General features: G+C 43.9%; 1 protein-coding gene across 3 annotated transcripts in view; it reads left to right on the top strand.

Moving 5' to 3' along the window:
* Positions 1-21,480, top strand: part of LOC119209352 (interleukin-1 receptor accessory protein-like 1) — a 214,298-nt gene that overhangs the window by 133,653 nt on the left and 59,165 nt on the right. For all 3 annotated transcript variants that reach the window (XM_037458632.2, XM_037458641.2, XM_037458622.2), the window contains one exon: positions 12,420-12,494. In XM_037458632.2, coding sequence (XP_037314529.2) covers positions 12,420-12,494 — 75 coding nt within the window. The remainder of the gene's footprint in view (positions 1-12,419; positions 12,495-21,480) is intronic.

Genomic DNA, 21,480 nt, shown 5'->3' with positions numbered 1-21,480 from the left:
ATAATAACTTTATTTCTGAACTTCTTTGTTTTGGTTTCTTTGTATGTATGTATTACTTGTTGTTACCAACATCTGGTGAAATTTGCATGTCAATAGCTCCTTCAGAAATATATTTACTGAGAAAAATGGTGACGTGTTCAATAGTTATTTCACCTGCTGTATAAAGCAATATGACGCCGGATTTTGGCAAGTTACACTGGAAAGGAAGTCATCCTGAGGTCATCAGCGACACATCCAGCCCTGTTTTAATAAAGACCTGAAGTAAACATCTTTGCTTTGATCACCTTCTATGATGCAACATTCCCCTCTTCCACGTCAGTATGCCTCATCGTACGACTGCGGTTATTGTGGTGATAGTTCAGCAAAAGGACACATTTCTCTGTACAGAGTAATATTACACAGTAATGTATTAGTTCTAAATCAAAGTGTCTAGCGCTATGTAGTATTTGGCTTTTTTGAACGGTAAACTAGCTGTCGTCTCAGGGCCATCGCCTCTCCTTGTTATGTCACAATCAGATGATGCCTGTCGCCTCACTGTGTCATTTGGAGCTTGTGGTGATGATGCAAGAGGATGTCCTTGACAGCCCAGGTTCAAATTGTGGTCCCTAGACAAGGGCTGTATGGAATGTCAGAGGTGTGTGTGTGTGTGTGTGTGTGTGTGTGTGTGTGTGTGTGATGAGAAAGGTCGAACTACCGCAAGGGTTTGACACTGAGAGACCCGTGGGAGAGGTTCTATCCCTGCACAGACCACAAAGATTCAGTCAAGATTACAGAGCGGAATTTTAAAATGTTATCATCGGGAGGTCGCTGTGTAGCGTTTGAACTTAATAACTATAACCATCGTTTTGAATAATGACTATAATTCTGTACCTGTCACTGTACAATAGTTGCAGAGGAGCCAGCGCTTTTTAATCGATCAGAAGATGATGTCAAGCCACCTTTGTGATGAAAAGGTTCTCACTTTAACTCCTTTTTGCTCATGTAAAATCCATTTAAAGGCTTTTTATTATAAAAGGCCTGTTGTTTATTTAAAGAGCTTAAAACCACTGGTTAATCATATCGCATCATATTTCTTTCCATAGATATGTTGACACCTACTTTGATGAATAATGCACAAGCTTTTTACTAAAGTCAGTGCACAATCCAAAGAACGTTGGCTGATATAATTTCTGGCAGCAGCAAACCAAAGCATTGGTTAAAATCAAATGCCAATATTTGACCAACCCAGTTTGTTTGACTGAAACGTTGGGCGAGAATCATGTTTGTTCAAGTCCAATTCGGTTGCATTTACTCAGAGTGGGAAGTCGAGAGTTATACTACCGAGGGACGGACTTTCAGCATCCAAACGTACCCGCACCATCACTGTAGAGCACCCCCTGAAGCCTAGAATGGATCTCATGCAGTGGTCACTGACACATGGTGTGGATAGATGGCTTTCAATCAAGGTCTTAGGGCCTCTCGTGCTTTTCCTTCATGTTGAAAAGCCACCACGGATTCCAGTGAGCGGCAATACCTCCAGAGAACTGGTATCACCTCAATTGAGAGCGCAGATGTGGTTTATTCATGTGTGATTTTGTGTTTATTGCAGTGAGTTTGAAGACTTCACCCAAAGCATCAGGAATTTGTCCGTCCAAACACCACCTGGAGCACAGGGTCAAAAAAATACCATCCTCACTACAGATGTGATCTGCTAGATGTGTGATCTGCAAAGCTAAACAATAGTAAAATTTGTCCTTGGGAAGGGTTCTGTAGCACAAGAAAAAAACATATTTTCAGCTGGAGGAAGCAACTTGTAAAATCTTAATTAAAAGATTGTATCAGACATGGCTTTGCTTATGGAAAATAGGGAAATAATGGACTCAAAAGACAAGTTTATACAGATGGAGCAGCGAAATAATTCAGTCTGTGGGGTAGGCTGAAATCAGAGGAAACTTATTTGCCACAAGGAGGGAATTGCCTTTTTTTAATATCCACAAAAATGAACTCACAATATAGTAACTGTGAGACTGCAGAGTCATTTAGCGCACGTTGGTTCATTTTCCATATTTTCTTATGCAGTTTGTCTCTTTTTAGTGTTCATTATGGTAAAAACAAAGTGTAATTAAGGCAATCATATTTAATTACAGCAGACAGCCGGGGTATATGCATCTGCCTAATTGCAACTTTCCTTCACTTTATTTCAGATTCAAATTAAGCCAAACTTGTTATAATAAGCATGTTTCTTTTCTTTCTCTGCCGAGTTTGTGTCAAAGTCTTCCACAACTTCTTCTCAAACATAAAAGAAAAAAAAAAGAGAAGAAATCTAGCCAAACGGTCCTTTGCTCAAACACGCATGTTACTCCCACCGTTCCCTCAACTGCAGCCAAGTCCCACATATAGAACTGGAGACGGCCATTTTGGGAGGATTACATGGGCAAAGACGAAAGTGTAGCACTGCCAAAGGCAACCTGCCAAGCAGAGTCCCACGGCGATGTACACATAGTAATACCCCAATTGATTACTCTAAGTAAATTTAGTGAAGGGAACCGGGAAGCAGGCTGGAGGAAAAACGGGAATTTATGACAGCCCGCACTTAAGATTAATAGACTTTTTAATTACAGGGGAGTACACAGGTATTGCCTGTCGAGTAGTTCAATTTAAAGCTCAGACAAATGGCAAGGATGGTTGCTGGAAACGCGGTGTATGTGTAAGAAAGCGTATGAATCAATAGTACATCTTTCCTGTGCATCATAGAAATCTTCTTCTGTCTCCTCGTCTGTTTTAGATCCGGAAGCTTATTTATAACCAATAGAGGTTAGAGATGGATCGGCTTTCTGGCTGCGGTTTAATACATTTTCTCTTTCTATGCATTGCATGAATTTGTTAAACTTTCAAGCAAGTGTACTCTACTTAAAGCCCTCTATGATTTTCCTGTTTCCACTCTGTCTTTTTCTGAATTTACTTGGTTTTCCGATGTTTTCATGCTGCAGGAATGCAATTCTCCCTGCAGAGGAGAAAGCTTCCCAGAATGTTAATTTGTTTGTTTAAGCAGTTCAAAAGCAGAAACCTGTATATTGACACAGTTTAGTGCGTCTGAGTCTATTTTCACACCCGAGACCCCCTAAAGACAAGCTATTAGTGTGTTTAGAAGGGACACATGGTGACGCGAGGAATGGCTTTTTAAATGGAGAGGGAAACCGTGCCAATGGGGTCTGATCATGTTTGTCCCTTAAAGGTAGAAATTGATTTTTCACAGGGGATTATGTGTGCAATTTGTTGAGCGGCACTCACTCTAACTTCCATCGGCAGAATCCCTTCTATGTCAAGTGAAAATGTTGGATTTCATCGAGGGAACATGAATCATCCCTTGAATGTTTGATAACCTGCATGCGGAGTTCAACAGCACACCTGCCGCCTCGTCATCATTCGGGGAGGCCTGCTGGCATTTGAGCCTCAGTGAAAAGTCCCACGGCCGACGCTGCAAAGGACAACACTCAGCAAGGTGTCTTGTAATCGGATGTGATTGATGACCCCTGCGAGGACCTCTGTCGAACGAGCATCTCTTTATCAAACTAGTGGCACCCAACAGTGGCGTGTGTGGAGAAAGCCACTCGCATCTGTTGCTATGGAGCAAGTCATGTGCAAACGCATGCAAACTAGAAAGAACAAAAGGAAACAAGCTTTCCCCTCTGTCGGATCGAAATGTCTTTGAAATGTATTTTTCTAACATGCTTTTATCTTGTTGTGAACACCCAATTGGAAATCTTTATGGTTATAATAAGGCAATCCACTTGGTGGGGGGGGGAATAGTTCAATGAGGTTGCATGGCATACTTACAGAAGCTCAAACTGGGAATCCATTTCTAAATATTTTTTTATTCTCTTTTCCTCAAACACAATATATTTGAAGCACCATCTCGAGCCGCTCTAGCTTCACGGAGCACGTTTGCCCTTTATTACTCCTGATCCGATACAAAAAGGCAACCGAGAACTAATAACTGCAGCTTATTTCTTATCCAGACCTTAACTCCCCCTGCTCTGAGATCGTAGACCAACGGGTATGATAGGGTGTCAATCTGAAAAGGGGTTAACCCAGATCGCTCTCTTTCCTCAACCTCCATCAGAAAGCATATTTCACGCCCAAGCAATGACCCAAAGTGCCTCCCAGCACACACTCGGGACCCGTTGGTTAGGAAGCACCAAACAGCATCTTCACGGTTCCCATCTCAATTAAAAAAAAATATTTTGGGCCCTTCTCGGCTCACTCTCCCACACTAGCCGAAAAAAAAAAAGAAGCTTTTCATGCAGCAAGCCCGAGCCTCCTTGCACTCCACTTCTTTTCCACCGCCATCCCCGTCCTCTCTGACTCATCCTCAACTCCTCCCCTCAGGGATATTTTAGGCCACGCGGCTAGAAGCATTAAACATCCCTCCCACCAACCCAGCCTCCTTATCGTCGAGTGCATAACGCATTGGTGAGGCGGCGGGCGGCCGCTGCGGAGCCACGTGACTGATGACTAATTATCAAGCGGCTCTTTCGAGGCCACGCGTGATCAGTCGCGTTTGATCAACGTTTGGACGCTTTTTCTTCTGCAGCGCAAATGTTTACAGTGGCGCAAGGTTCAAGAATTACGCCTCGGATTCAAACTGACGTCTCGTTTACTGCAGGAGCATTGTGAGTAATTATGTGGAGGGGACTTTCTTTTGGGAGAGTGAAGTCGCTCCAGCTATTCCCACTGCCAGCAGATATGTGATTTATGTGATTTCCCCTGGATGCTTTGTCTCATCCTATGAGCCCTCTTATATTCAATTGTGTTGATGGATCTTCAAAACAACACCTTTTTCAATAAGGAAATATACCCTTATTATGTTTTGTTCGGGGTTTCTATATTGGTATTATTCCACCGCTATCCACAAAGGGTATTGCATTGTTATTTCTTTAGGGCTCATTTTCCTTCCAATGGTATATTTCCCAGCGCTTTCACACAGTCTAGTTCATTTTTAACAAGCCGCATCCTCTTTCAGATAAAAGATTTATGTTTCGCACCTCGGAAATATCCATCTGAACGAGTGGCTGTGGCTCCACAAGGCACACAAAGGCTCAGTTCCAGTTCCACCCCATATTAGAATGAGCGAGACAGCCTTGGATCGACATGGTGCGGCTGCTGGTGCCAGACATGGGGGGTTGCTGCACGCATCTCCTCCATGGTTTCTTGGCGGAGTCCTTTCGGTGGCCAGAGGTCCTTGGCCAGACGTGAGAATACACGAAAGCAGATGGACAGGTCAGCGCCGAGGTAGATGGGAAGTTCCCAATCCTGTCAGAAGAATAAATAGAGGTCACGGTGTGTACACTATCGCAAGAAGTGGACAATTGAACATATGGCATGGCAAATATTTGATCCACGCCTTTCTGGGCCGACACTAGACTCGATGTCGGCTGTACATCATCCGAAAGCGGCAATTGACTCGTATTATTGCTCACTCTGTTTGCGGCCATAGTACATTGCATACTTCCAGCAGAATAACTTTGTCGTGTCAAAAAGAGACTCATCGTCTCAGGACGGCTCCGGGAATGTGACAGCGGATTCAATTTGCTCCAATAACCTTTGCAGTGCGCAGATGAAAAGCCGGCGGCGCTTTGGCGAGCGGTGGATCGGGGAGGGGTTTTGTGGATGAGGAGGAGTGGCAGGTGACGGGGCAACACATGCACATACTTTTAGTACCAAAGCGTCTTGTGACGCTTCTCCTTAAGTCTGTCCGTACCCGAGGGGTTTGTCTCCATGACGACGGAAACAAAAGCTTACTAATTAGCCATCAATATGGATGTAGATTGGTAGCTGCTAGCATTGTATTGGATAGAAACTGATGAATAAAAAACTGCATTACATGTACTTATGTTAACAATTAGTGGAATGCAATTAAGTGCTTGTGTGCTTGTACTTGGGTATTTCCATTTTGTGCTAGTTCTACACTTCCACGCAACTATTTTCCTTCCACTTATTTATCTGAAGTAAATATTCCACATCTGAGTTAATATTCACTAATTTGCCAGCTGCATACAACAACATAGTGTATTTAATATTCTGTATTATGGATATTTTTAATGCTAATTATATTTTATATATATAAATATATTATTTAACATATATTTTCTTTATCTTAGTTACTTATTGACTGTTCATGTTATGTAAAAGTATTTAAAACTATTTCTGTGTGGAGGAGTAGAGTTTCTCTACTGCGTCTGCCCACATTATTTTAGTGACATATTAAAAGGTTTTCCTTTCAGCACACATTTTTACCGGATACAGTGCACTGTGCACTGTTTTTCTCTCTGCCCGGGTCTTTCTCTCTCTCCACTGTGACTTTTGTCGTTTCCTGTTAGTTTGCTTTGGAGCCCCGCCGTGCTGTATGACGCATACAACGTGAAGGTGGTACAATACAACAAAGAGATGTATTCCGCCTTCCTCATTTTCGAAATTATACTAAAAAGGCTCACTTCTAAGCCTTAACCACATTCTCATTTGAAAAAATATTGAAATAAAGACTGTTTATTTCCATCGAGCCCTGTGCGTCCTGCTCCTCCCCCTGAGAGCCACTCAGCACTGATGGCCGTCAGAGCCCGGGTTTAACAACCTGTATTTACTTTGACAGTCTGTTATGTTGCAAAGACTTTCACACATTCACACACACTGCATATTTATGAGTCTTTTAACAGGCTTACATTTGATATTATATTTGGGGCTACAGTCAGAAACATTCAGGCCTTAAGTCCTGGCAAAATGACCTAGCGATGCCAATGAAGGGGATATAGTGTGAGAAAAAAATGATATTGGCGTCCAGATGAGAAATAAGCCCATCACTGCATTAAACAGTGCCCGAAGCATTCCTCCAGGAAACTGTTAAATATGAATGATGTACTTACATTTTGAGCCTATTGATGCCCTTTCTCATGTGAGCAATTGATTTCTGCCGCTCTCCCAGCGGCGGAGGGGGAGAAACAATGAAAATGATTTCCTCAATAGAAGCCTCACATTGCTACACGACGGCACACACGCAGAAACCACATCCAAGTTTCTAAACCAGTGCGTCCTTTGTGGCTCCCTGTCTCCCCTCTTGTAGTAGTTAAGCTCCATCTGCATCGCAGCCCTGCTCCATTCCACCCGCTGGCCCCGGGCCGCTTCTTCGGATGCCGGGGGGCAGCCGCGAGGTCCTCCTGCTAAAATAACAGCTATTTTTCCCAGAACTGTTAACATACAGCGAGAACACAGGCAACAGTCTGTGTTCACCGATGTGCATATGCAGGCGGCCCGATGGAAAATTGCACCGGCTCAGTTGTGAGGTAATGAAAGGCGTTCCCCTTTCAGCTGAGGCCACATTAAGAATTTGAGAATAACATTTTTCCAGTCTTCTGACCTGTATAGTTGGCCACGAAAGAGAACTGCGCACCATAAAACCGTGTAAGTACTTGAGGAGAGCCTCTTGCACAGTCAGTACATTACGCAGTAATAATATTAACTTCTGCTATTTGTTTCCAGCACTTGTGGTAGTGTTCCCTCGTTGTCTTTTTGCCATATTTTGATCTTCAAGATGAGTTTAATTATTAACCAGCACAAAGCTATCAAAGGGACTTTTTGAATTTGGTTTGCTGGTTCGTGGTCTATTTATCTTTCTCCCAAGCCAGTTGCTTTTTCAAAACTGTAAGAGTCCCTGACATCAGCTAGCTGCCCAGTTCTCCAGAGATCCCCTCGGCTTATTGAACATTTGAGGTTTTGCGATGTGTTTTAGAGTCTCAACTCAAACTTGCATTTGTTCTAATACATCAGCTATGTACATTTGTTAGGTGAGCTTCTGCCTTCTTTTGAACCCCGGTGATGAGTTGACAACCTCATTCAATCATTTAGGCTCACGCCTGTATTCTTTGTTTTTCCAATTCATCTTCACAATAATTCTTTGGCAGATTTTATCAGTCTTCGTCGACGACAGATGTGACAGCTCTTTTGTTATCATCTGGATTAAGCTTTCTCTTTTTATGAAACTTTTGTCAATACTGCTGCTTTAATTCCATCAGCAGTTGTTATAAGATATGACCATGTAGAAAAACGCTTTATTTTCACCACAGGAGTATTTTATTAGTCTGTCAATGTATCAAGTCACTGATCAGATTGACTTTTCCATCAGTCTGATTGTGTGTTTTTCGATCTGAGGAAACTAAATCAGTAGCACAACAGGAGACAAAGATATTATTATTTTTTTTTCTTCTGCATCTGATATACTAACAAGCTTTGCCTCTCGAGTTTGCTCTCAAACTGCTTTCATGTATTTTCTCCCGCGGAACTCACACTTTTCTTTAACGAGCTGGAGCTCACAAACACACAAACACACCCACACACACTCTACTCCTCTTAATCTACGTCTGCCGAAGTGGTCTTTAATGAGGTGTGAACAGAGGACCACAACCCCCTCCCTCCCTCCTTTTTTTCATCTCCCCGGTTCCCTCTTGGCCCCCGAGAGCGACAGAAGCCGGCAGACAGGGTGGCGTAAAGACGTAAAGACGCCGGGAGGAAGGGAGGGAGAGAGAAAGCGATGGGAGAGGTAATGGGAGAGAACAAGGTCTTCTTTTTTTTCACCCTTCTTTCATTACTCCATCCCCACATCCATCATCATGTGATCACAACGAGAGCAGATCACAGGGCCTGTGAGGAACACTTTCTCTTCCCAGCCGATGGCAACGTCAGGCTCCTCCATGTGTGCAGGAATGTGTGTGTGTGTGTGTGTGTGTGTGTGTGTGTGTGTGTGTGTGTGTGTGTGTGTGTGTGTGTGTGTGTGTGTGTGTGTGTGTGTGTGTGTGTGTGTGTGTGTGTGTGTGTGTGTGTGTGTGTGTGTGTGTGTGTGTGTGTGTGTGTGCGTGCGTGCGTGCGTGCGTGCGTGCGTGCGTGCCAGGCGCCTACGCTGTTTGTGTGCAGGGAAGCAGGTCAGGCTGCTTGTGTTGCTCGCCCTTCAGCGGAAAAAAAAGCCCGCCCACTCCCTTTCCTGAAAACCAGCCACAGAATTATGATTTTGTAAGTTGAAGACCAGCCAGCTTCACTAATGCATCTCAAATGTGTTTGTGTGTGTCTGTTTGCGTGCCTTCCAGCACGTTAGGATCCCGCCGACAAACAGCACATCAGCAGCGTGCCCCTTATTTGGATGAGTTAAACAGCCTTCTCCTACTTTTTTTTTTTTTTTTTTAGCTGTGAAATAAACTCTTTTAGAAATGTGTCACACCTTTTGAATGCCTTCCAGCATCAGGATTTCACTTTCAACCGGCTCAGTGCCACCCGCCTACCAAAACCACGACGAAGAGAAACACTCCAAACCTTTCCGTGCATGACACCAAATAGATGTTACTCCACAAAGTTTGAATTGCAAAGGGAGATAAGGTCAGTGGGCAGCACGTCACCCCCTTTTCATTAAGAGTCAACACATGAATCCGGTTTGACCAGGTGACGCTCTGGAGTCGCAGGGGAAGAACACAGATCACGGTGGGAAAATGGCAGACACGGGTCATGAGTCTGGAGATGTATGTCCGGTTATCCATACAGAGAATCTCATCGGTGCTGGTCCTCTTGTCCACTGATGTCCACGGAGGGAGAGATTTTTATGAACTCCTGTTTCTGCAGCAGAAATTATGCTACATCATGATATGAGTTGTTCCCATTTAACGATACATTTGGAAGTGTTCCTTTAGCCAAATGGGCAGAGCACATACAGTATATAACTATTTTTACATATATTATACCAATTGTATGCATTGTTTTTGGTTACATGTAAGACCATATCCTCTTTGCCTCTATACTATACATTGTCCAATGTAGGAACATACACTACACAAATGAAAGATCACCTCCACACTATAATGTAATGGACAAAATGTTTCCTTAGAAAACCTTTTGCATTAATCTGGCCTCCCTTCTCATGCCTCGTCCTGCTCCGTTCACGTCACTATAAATGATCAGAGTTAGTGCGGTGGACGTAGATGTGCTGTGTGCGGTCGGGTTGTATGAATAACACATGACTACGTTTGTGGGAACGCTCACCAGGACTTTCAGGTTCTCTTCAACCCGCGCTGCTTTTTCTCCCTTCTGGAACATGGTGGCGGTTAACCATAATGATTTCCTACCTCGAGGTGCTACTCGATGCAGTTGCCACGAGTGATTCACTATAATGCGCAACGCACGGACAAATCTCCAAAGGTCAAAAACAAGTCTTTAAAATGTCTGATTGACGGTAGCGCTCTTGCACATATTTTGGGGATTCATTTGGATTATGGCATTTGTCCCAATTATTCTCTTTATATTGCATTTTCCATGTTTTTCTTGTTATATCTTTAATGCAAATATATAATTGATGACTTTCCAACTCACTTAGCGTATAAGCAATGAGCCGTGGCTCCATGTTTGATGTGTGTATCCCCAGCGGAGCTTCTTTTCGTATTTCTATAAATACATGCAGCCGCATTCCTGCCCGTGCGCCATTCTTTTCCTCTCCTATACAGCATTGTCCCCATGTAAGACAAACCATCCGAGTTGCCCACCTCCTTTTTTTCTTTTCAATCCGAAACAAAACACAAAAATCTAATCGTATTTCATCAAGAAGAAAGGTAATTAAGGTAATGAGGTTTTTTTGCAAAGCACTGAAACACGGCAGGCACAGGGAAAGGCATCACTTGCTATGGTTCCTTTTAACACATTTGTAATTAAGGAGCTCACACAAGGCATCGGTGCCCGCATGTTTTCGGCCCACTCCTGTTAACAACTTGCATCCTCTTTATTGAGGAACACATTATGGCTTTACCTTTCAATTGGTGTTTGAAGGCTATTTGATCAGCAGGAGTGAATGGACATTGTGTATTTGGCTGCAAATTGTGCCTTTGAAATGAAGAAGTAGATTTAGAGGAATTCTGACATTGTACTAAGAGAAGCAAACTTAAAAGCAAATACCTGTATAGATAAATGTCAAACCTCAATATGGTCTCCTTTAGTATTTCACAAATGGCGTTTGGTATTTGGAGTTGATTAGCTCATCAGACATTTTCAAAGCGGTTTTCTTTTTTTTCTGCAAAGTCAAGTCGTAGTGTCTGAAAATGAATACCAATCAGTTCATCTTGGCTTTTCACTGTAATTTCTTGGCTCAAAATTGGATGGCATGGACATATTTTGTCATTTTTTGTTCAGGACTATTACAAGTATACATCTGTATGTACTTACCACAAATGAGGTACAAATAAGAAGCAGGTGAGGGACAAATAAAAATCTGTTATTTTGACAAAAATAGTTCAAATAAAAGACAATCTCACGTACAGAATCCAACTTAGTATTTGAAAAGTGCCTTTCCGGTTTTCTGTTAGCTGCTTCACAAACCCCTCAGCTGCCATGTGCATGTTACACACACACACCAAATAAAATATAAACTGAATATATGAATGCAGAAATGTGAATAACTGCATTTTGAATCCGCTGCTGTGGGGATGATAACTGGCCGCAAGGCTTCACATAAACACTTAACTGTAGCTTTTTCCTCTCTGCTGGGGTGAGTTACATCACCAGAGAGCTGGAGGATGGAGGAAACCGAATCAAACCTCGTCCCTCCGAGTGTTTCCCAGCATGCACGGGCGCAAAACCTCTCTGATGCCACTTTGAAGGCTAGAACCAATTAGGGAATCATTCTAATGAGGAGCCTCTAAGTGCACGTCTTTTGTTACTCGGCAGCTGTCTAATTGGAGCCGGTGTATTTTCGAAGGGCGTTTGAGACGAGGGCTGATCTAAAATACCCACGGTACACTTTTGGATCAGCGACCTGCTCGCGGCAGACATTTTGAACACATATAGCGCCTTGCATGTACCGAAGCTTTTTTGAGAAGAAAAAAAATGTTTTAATGGAGGGACTTATTCATGGTATATCACAAAATGAATAATTCCCAGGCATATCATGTGTACACAGCTGAAAAATACTGCCTCACCTGGGGCAGCTCCTAACCTTGCTGCAGCTGTGAAGGAGTTTTACCTTAGGGTATAGGCTCGGCAGATCCAGGAATGGTTGACTTGCCGCACAGCTGCTGTATATACGGTGCGGTTTTTAGAGCAGTCAAAGTCGAAGCCGTATCGACGCTTACACGCTGTTTTCCGAAAGGAATGAATAGCATTGCTATCGAAACAGCTGCTTCTTTGAAAGCATTTGCATTGATGTTTAAAAGCTTTGAATGGGTAGTTCTGAGTCATAGAAATTCATCCGGGCTTTTTATCCGTCCACTCTTTAAATATTATATTTCCTTTTATTTGTTCTCATTTTTAATGCACCCTTTTATTGTGGTCTGTGATGAATAAATCATACCTCTGCTGTCCAGGGGGAGAAATATGTTGAAATTAATGTGCTCTTCCTTTTTCTCTGTTTTGTCTCCTCACAGCTCCCTTGACTGACAAGGCGCCAAAAATCCTTTCCCCTTCGGAGGGCCAAATGAGCGTCATCGAGATGGCAATAGGTAAGGAGGCGTGTTTTATTCCCCATACCGCCGGCTTATTTTCTCTCTGTTGCTGGAACACGTGCTGTCGTACTTATGGAAGAGCCAATTCCATCAGAGTCGGAGCTTTGTTCGGAGCAATATCTTCATGTTGATCATGTTTTAGTAAGTGTCCTCCCTGTTTTTCGATCTGCTCCCGTTTGCTGTCAATGCGAATTTATTCTCTTTGTTTACCTGTTGAGCTGATAGAACACATGCTATGACGTTTCATACGAAGAGCTCAGGTTGAGCTACATCTCCTTACCTAGTATTTTAAGTAAAACATCTGGCTGGGAAGGTAAGATTCCACCTCACAGCTGGAAGCCCAAGAACTAATGGCAGTTTCAAATAAAAAAAATAACAAAAGATGCTCAGCAGTTATAATGGCTCTTCTGTTGTTTTAATGGAATTATTACAGTGGCTGAATTGACCATTTACTTTTTAAACCTCATCCCTTATTTTCCAATTGATGGTGTCGTGGTCCCCAGTATTTGATATCAAAGTTCAAATTGAGTGAAATTCAATTAGACAAAACCATTGGCACCAGTTGCCAGAGTTACAAACACTTTTGCATTTGCACCGATCTGAGGTTTGAACTAACAGACGCGCTCAGGACAAGACTTTCATTTAGGTCTGTTCTCTGTGCCCTTTTTGTGAATGGACCTTCAGTCTTCCTCTTGTCGGAGGAAAAACATCAGATGAGTCATTCGGCACATTTGTGTATGAAAGAGAGAGTAAATTCAGTGGTTTTGAAAGCCATGTCCGCCGCCTTTTCTCTTCGCTCTGACTGGAGTGCCTCTTGGTTGTAATTGCACTGATCACATCTATCTCTGTCGTCTTGTGCAGCATCGAGATTGCCGGTGTTTGTTCATCTCTAACGAGCCCGTAATGACTCCAAGTGCCAGCGTACTTCTGAGGAAACACACGTACCTTCAAATTCATGACGTTAGCGTTACTTCAGATGATTGCCTCCCATCTCTGCCCCGCGAGGCCGCCTTAGAGCAGTGTACTGCTCCGTTTGCCTTACCAGCGTTTGATGCTCCGGGGCTCATGGGAAAATTCCCGCTTTGCGCCTTATTGGACGAGAGCCCAGCTGTTGGTGGGAAGGGAAAATGGGTCATGCTAGAGACTTCCTTTGAAGCCAATTCGTAATGGGCGACAAGCACAACCGGCTCGTAGAGGTAAAAGGTGGCAATCAGAGAATATACCCGATTGATTGTACCTTTTTAAATTGAGGACTTTCCTCATCTGATTAGGTGCTTGATTTTGGATGATGGGGATTTACAAAACCCATTACCTGATGGAGCACGCAATACTAGTCCAAAGACACACGTGCTGCTGTTCATGTTTCAGGGTTGAATTTCTTGACTTAACTCTGTCTTTTCAGCTTCTGTAAGCTATCTAGACCTCCATCCCCCAAATGTGTCGGATTCGATTTTCCTTTTCCGAGTTTAGGTTGTCCACTGGATGAGGAGTAGTAGAAACGGTCTGTTATGCTCCTCCTTCACCTCAGCACCCATTGATATTCTACGCAGACTCAGCACCTCTGTGTACATAATAGATGAACCTATTTGATCCTCTGCCTGTACAAGCCCCTATGGCTTCCTCTCAGTGTTGGGCTAGCATGCTCTTGTCGTCCACAGAGTCAAACGCAGTGTGGCAGTTTTGGGCGGAATTTTGATATTAGTACTCATGAAATATAGAAGCGTAAATGGCTTCGGCTGACAGTTAATCAGGCAGGTGAGCGGGAGAGTGCGGGAGGAGTGGGGAACGGCGACTGTTCTGGAACTCGAGGGACGCGCCCCAATTAATCGGCACACGTGGTCCGTGACCCGCTCCCCGTTTTGTCTCCTAATGGATGTGGCTCCTCAGTTATAATTGATTCAAATGCTTGATTAATACATGTTGAGTAAATGCACTTCCCAGCCTCTCGCTGGGGCGTGCCTTTCTCCCGCGCTCTCCGTGCGACAGATGCCTCACATTCTTTGCGCTTTAAGTCGGACTGACAGCTCAATGCGCTGCTTCCACTCAGTCTTGTGCAGATGCGGAATAATTTTCTGCAGTCAAGCCGAGCGGACTAACCGCAGTGCGAGTCTGTTTCCAGAGTGCTAATGTGCTCAATTTTTAACCACTTGGACAAAAGGGTGATTTATTTTCCTCAATGCGGGAGCGTGTTTGTGCCACTTGTATGTTCTTGAACACAATCCCAACCTGGGATTGGACAAACAGAGCTGCTTCTTCAGCTTTTGTTCTGCTGCCAGGTTTGATTTGTTTCAATGCCGGTTTATTTATGCAGGGCTGACGTGTCACCTGCTGCCTTTCGCTTGCCTACCTATCTTGGCTTTTTTATTCGGAGGTTAGATGGAATATACGACCATGGCGGCGCTCCGTTTGTGAGGTTCACGCCGCGGATACCCAGCGGGTTCCCCTGTGATCTCGATTGGCTGTTAAAACTTCATAGCTTTCAACTGCCTTCTTCCTCGAGATATCGCACTTCATCCCCTTTACACTTGACATTACGACACCGTGTTTTCTGAAATTGCAGCCAAGAGGAAACAAGGTGATGGAGTCTGAGCCTCCTCGCAAAATACACTATTAAGCTTCCACTTGAATGCTTGGAGAAGCCCATCATTTCTCTGTCAAGCTGTTGCGGATCATCTGTAGCATTCAATGCATCGCAAGTGTTGTTTTGTGTTAATTTAATTGATTCTCTATTCCTCTCCTCCCAAAACGGTCTTGTTTTCTTCCTCCTGTGCCTCACTTAGTTATTTGCTGTGTTTGCGACAAGCCTTATTGAACCCTGCAGGGGGTTGGAACACAATTTGTTATTTTCCGTCAAAGAACACCAACTAAATGTTAACACAGGGAAGGGTCGAAGGTCACAGATGCATCCTTTCTTGCTGTCCAGGGCCAAATTATCTCAAGATAACACTGATGCTTTTGCTCTTGCCTGAACTAGATATCTATTTTTTAATTTGGGATTGACAAATCCTTTTTGGTGCAATCATTGGCTAAATTGAAAATCTTTAAATGCACTGCAAAAATTCCCAGAAGAGTTACAGCAACATATCAATGCTCGAGATGAATGGCAGCCTGATATTTTTGGCCGTGTAGTGTACACTCATTCCACTATGGGATTATAACAACAGCATTGTGGTTAATATTACAAATGAGCAAGTTAAGGTTTTTTATGTTTTTATGTTTTAGCTGCAGTAGAAGATCCAAAGTATTCATCCCACTCCGCTGATGCGTAAAACAAAAGGCATTTTGTGTAAATCTCTTAGTTCTAGGCAGCTTCTATAACAATCTGACAATCCTCTGAGGTTGGAGCTTCCTCATTTGTCGGTTGGTGAATAATGATGGTGTAAACTGGAAATTGGTCTTCAGTCGCTCGTCAGAAGGAGTAGCATTGTATAATGATACAGTATGAACTGAGGCCACGTCAGAACAAAGCCATCATTACCCTGAATTGACTTGCAGACGCATCAGTTTAGAAAATGCAGTCCTTTGGTAATGAGGAGGTTAGCACATCAATGTTCTGTTGTTTTGGTGCGGGTCAGGTTGTTATGAGACTCTCATTTCCTCTTAGCTGACATGTAAGCCTTCACATTAACGCAACAGTAAGTTTGCACTTGTGTGGTTTTTTGTTCTTCCTTATCCTCTGCAGTATCATTAGGAAGAAATGATGAAGCGCACAGAAGCAGACAGAATGTCACCTTTCACCACATTGTTCCAATGCAACAAATGGACTTGAAAACTTTAACCTTTACGTAACCTTATCAATCCATGAATGTCAAATAATCCCATTATCCTGGAGCCGATTTCTTCCAGTATCTTTATGGATTTGATCTTTTCAGGATCTAATGGTTTGGGTTCTTGTTGCATTGATTAAGGCGCCTTCTTCAATACGTAATTATTGATGTTGATGTGTTGCATGTTCTATTGACAATCGGCCCCACCATGGCACAGACAGGTGTATGCGGTCGATCATGTTCAAGGTAGATACCAAGAGTTCTGGGGTAAGGCTGTAGACGTCGTCAGGAAGACCTGATAATAACTTAAGAGTTTATTGATTTATTTGTTTAAGAAGTATTTAACTCCAATGAAACCTGCATTCCTTTTGTATCCTTTTTATTCAGATAGGCTGTGCACTTGTATTAATGTACCAAATTTCAAACAGGCTATTTTAAGTGCCTTACATAATGCATTGAATACAATTAATGTTTCAACAGCTCCAGGCGGGTAAGGTGGCGCACTGTCTGTCTGTTGGACATGGATTAGAAATACTGGACCAAATATACATAATGCTACAATAAAGGTAACTTTGAAATAAAAACCCTAAAGCATTTGAGCCTATAACCAACTCAACTTGACTTGGATGTGTGCAGAACTTTATTTTTAATGAGGCTGCTTGTACTCCGCTCACTTGAAAAGCAAACCTGGAACCAGACTCGAGTTTAGAAAGCCACTCACCAGCCTTAATGGCACGGCCACAGACAGCATATGCTGATTTTTCCTTCCTACCAAAATGTTCTATTAAAAGCATCTTAAAAGCATCCCTCGCTGCAACGCGGCAACCTATGTGTTATATTCGGCCCATATGGAGTGGTCTCGTGCTTTTCAGCTCGAAAGCTGTCATCAAAACACAAGAAAAAGAGTCGCCCACAGGCGAGCCTCAGTAACACCTATCCCCAATTTCGCACACCTACACAACAGCCATCCCTCGAAATGTCACTGGCTCCGCGGAACGCTCCATCGACGGCAAAGGTTCAGAGGCCCTGGGATCAATATCACATCATTTCTCTCAATTAGGGAGCATATTTATTACCCTCAAGTTATTGTACATCTGCGAGTGATCCTATCTGTATTCCTGGCAAGTCTCCAGATGAGTCGAGGCCCTGCGGGGAGGGGACGAAGCAGTGAGATAAAGACGAAGAGAGAGGAGGAAAGAGAATGAGAGAGAATTTAAGGTGTGGGGGAGTGGTGAAGGAGATCATTTAAGATTCACAAAGGGGATGAAATAGCGCGGTGTCCTACCTTGAGTTATTACAGATGAAAGCGGATACAAGACGGCCCGCTGTCCCAAATGGTTACCGTACCCGGCAGCGGGGATGAATAAATCGTGACGGTCATACTACAGGCAGGGTTGTTGGTGGGGATTGGAAGGGATTCTTGGCAAACGGGCGCCCCCATTAGTGTTTTACATAAGTGCGGTAATGAGGGGGGGAAGTGGGGGGGGGGGGGGGGGGGGGGGGGGGGCGGCGTCTGTGCGAGCGCTTCCTCCTGACACTAGATGGGCCCGCTGGACCCGGGGGAGACTTTACCCGACACCTTGAGGAAATTCCCCGCAGCGCAGCCATGCTCACACTTTGGATGGTGATTGACCTCTAAACGTCACGCTATCTATAGCCTCTGCTTCCGGTCTGCGGCCCCCACCTGCCTCATACCTGGCCCCCGCAAACGGAAAAGGAAAAATAGCTAATGGCAAAGTAATTGCATGAAACATTTGCCAGGTATTAAGATACACCGCCTTCTGTTTGTGTTAGCTATACTTCCCCTCTCTGGGTGGACCTATAAATCATCGAGTGGTCCTTGGCATGTGGTTTACAGGAAGTCTGGTGTCTTGAATTTTTCTCTTTAACTCTTAAAGAGTTTCTGCATTTTACTTGAGTGTCGGCACTTGTGAAGGTCAGTAGACTTCGGCCGATGTCGGAATCATTCAGCAGATCAATAGATTATATGACCATTAGAAGGGGACTCTCGATGAACGCCAGCTCGTGGTTTCGGCGCCTTTCGACCACACCAGCTGATTTGGGTCGAGTGGCGGCGAAAGCCGCTTTGATTGGTTGTGAATCCCTCGGCATGCACTACGTCCTCATTTTGCTCCTTTCTGCCCTCCCGCTGCTCTTTCTTGCTTGTGCCTGCACGCTATGTTCGCTCTGTAAGTTCAGAACGACCTTGTGTTGCAGTGCATTGCCGTGATTGGTACTCTGCAGCTTTCGGGTTGGTTTTTCAGCACAGTGTAACTTTAAATTCGGCACCTCTCCAAGCGCAGTCTGTGAGGTTTTTCCGTCCAGCTGTTGCTCCACCAGCAGCTGTCTACTACAGCTAGAATTTAAAATTGAAAGCACTCCTCCTCCACTCGCACACATCCGTCCCCATTTTCTCATGCTCCTTCCACTCCCGTCAGGTATCGGTAGCTTCTGCACTGCAGCAGCTCCAGACACCCAGCCTGAGTGTCACCTTAACTCCAACACCTGCATATGGATTACCAGCAGCAGGAACTCACTCGCTGGTTCCTTCAGAGCTGTGTGAGGGCCACGTGCTTTAAAATCAAACCCACCTTTTAGTGTGACAGTTAGGCACAGCATTAGAGCCATTAGACTAGCCCTCGGTTTAACCTCGGCACAGGGGGCCGTTATTCAAATTCCTCCACCGCCAGCAGGTGGAGGAGACATTAATTTTCTCTGATGACTCGAATATAAGCTTTTCATTCAAATTTCTTAGGTTGCTTGATGCGTTTTATTCTGCAAAGTTATGTTCCCTCTCTGGATTTAACACCGGAAGGCCAAGAGAAGCGGAGCAGCTTGCATTTTTATTTTCCCCAGAATTTATCAGCCTCTCTCGGGAAGCCAGTTCCGCCGCACAAACCGCAGCCAAAATGCAAACCCTGCAAACTTCCCCTTCATCCTCACTCCCTTGACCGTGCACGTGTGTTGCCTGGTTGAACTAATTGCCCTCGCTGTGTTTCCAGCCAAACAGGTGGCCATATTGGTTTCCTTCCGGCTGTCTTCATGTGACAGTGCATCCAGGTTGGAAAGAGATGACAGTGTCCCCTCTCTGCCCAGAGCGTGACCTTGGTAGGGCGACGCTCCCTCTGCACTGTCTTTGATCTCACATTGGTCTTTGGGGCCAACTCCTGATTGTGCATTAGTTGTTGTTGTGTGTGTGTGTGTGTGTGAGAGACATAGAAGGATAGAGCGACTCTCTGATGTCTAGCCAGAAAGCGAGAGGGCCGGATCACGGTCAGGAGGGGATGGAGATGTCAGTGGCAACAAACTTTGGCAAGTGACACGTGAGACCACAGACGTATGATGTCACCATACAGCACACACCCACACCAACATACAGATACTGTGTGCCCATACGCCCACAACCCAATATTCTTCATACAAGCAGAAACAAGCTAACACGTGAACACACACATAGGTCTCGCGTAGCTTTAACCACCTCACACCATCACCTCGAGGGGTTGGTGCATGCTAAATCCCCCTGATATGGTCTCCCTCCATGCAAATCCAGTATTGGTGTTCTCTTTGTCGGTCCATTGTATATACAGTACACCCTCGGTTTGCTCCGTGGGCGGTCATGCTACAGGGGAAAGGAATGTGTCAGATAAAAATGTCCTTGATATTTGCCTCTTAACTGCAATGAGTCCGGCAACACCCTGTTTGAGAGCCGATTATGATATGCTCAAATAGACCCTATTCCTCTATGCAGACCAGAATAGAATGAATCAGATTGGATCATTTGTGGTTAAAAAAAACTAAGGAGGAGGAGGACTGTGGAGTAGGTGCTCATGGACATCTTCCTTTGCAAAGATTGTGTTAATTGTTAAAACTTGTGAAAAGGGTTACACAATGGATGTTTGACTATTTCCTTTTGTAGTTTTCTCTAAAGGGAAAAAGAAGTAGGTTAGAAAGTTATGCATCGTTCAAATTCCTTAGATGCTGATATTTTAAAAGTGTGTCTAGTGCATTGCGGGAGAAAAGACTCAATACCACATGCAAAGAAAGCAGTTCTATAGGGTATACTCAGTATATAGCCGAGGAAGGTCCTCCCAGAGGCTTCCCGGTGAGTCACCAGACGTACTTGCCAATGTAAAATTCAAAATTGTTCCTTCTCAGTTCATCGCTTCCGGAAGGGACAACAGTGTTACCCACAATGAAACCAAAGTGCCCAGAAAATCTTTTGTTGCCATAAGATTTCCTTTCCCCCCCCATGGTTCCTGGTGAGAAACCGCAGTCTGAGTGCCAGCTGTCTTGGCAGCGCTCTGGTTTAATCTCTGAGATTCAGGCTAACCGCAACATGGAAGCCTCCCTCTCTTCCTTGATTTTTATATCGACAGCAACATACTTGTTTTTCAGAGGACTTTTTGTCTTTCGGTCGCTGTAGCTGATGCAAAGACATCAACAACAGATTCTTCTTTCAACTGTTCTTCTTTGTACATAATTGTCCCTAACGCGAGAGACAGTATACTTCTTTTTTTTTAATCAAATGCAATGTCTTTATTATTTGAAAATGTTCCTGAATCATTCGAAATACAAGTATTCCAAACACTCTCCTAAGACGAAGGATAGATGACAAACTACTTGTAATTATGTGACTGCGCAAGGTCCTTTGAGGCAGTTTTGTTAAGTGTAAGCAAATTAAAACCACTTAGTCATGGTTAAGCAAAAGGTTGTCGTCATGGTAACATGGTTCCATGAGGTTCCTCCGTGAAACGGATCACGTTTCACTGCCTCTAACTTCCCCCTCTTGCCCCATCTCTGAAACTCATATATTTACACAAACAATGACACAGTTACAAAGGCATTATAGTCCAGATCATTGCTATCACTCACACAGAGTTCCTCCGATTGCCAGAGTGGTTTGGGAGTATGGTGGGTGTCAAGATTTCTCCAGACACACTATGCGAGGGATCAAAACTTAGTTACAAAATCACCCTCACACACACACACACACACACACCACCAACCAGCAGTCAACTAGAAGTCAAGTATACAGAAAAGCCAAACCCAACCCAAAGGCTTTCATCTTCTACAGCATCCCCTTCGGTGGTTGAATACGAAGAATACACTAAAAACACGAAGAGTGCATCTTCGTGATATCACATGCATTTGTACGTGGTAATTAAGTCCTTGCAACTTGCAAAAATATGAACTGTTATCTCCCGTTGCCACTTTAG

This window comes from Pungitius pungitius, chromosome 3 (genome assembly GCF_949316345.1).
Source record: "Pungitius pungitius chromosome 3, fPunPun2.1, whole genome shotgun sequence".
In the NCBI taxonomy this organism is placed as follows: Eukaryota; Metazoa; Chordata; class Actinopteri; order Perciformes; family Gasterosteidae; genus Pungitius; species Pungitius pungitius.
This window is presented reverse-complemented; position numbering and strand designations above follow the sequence as displayed.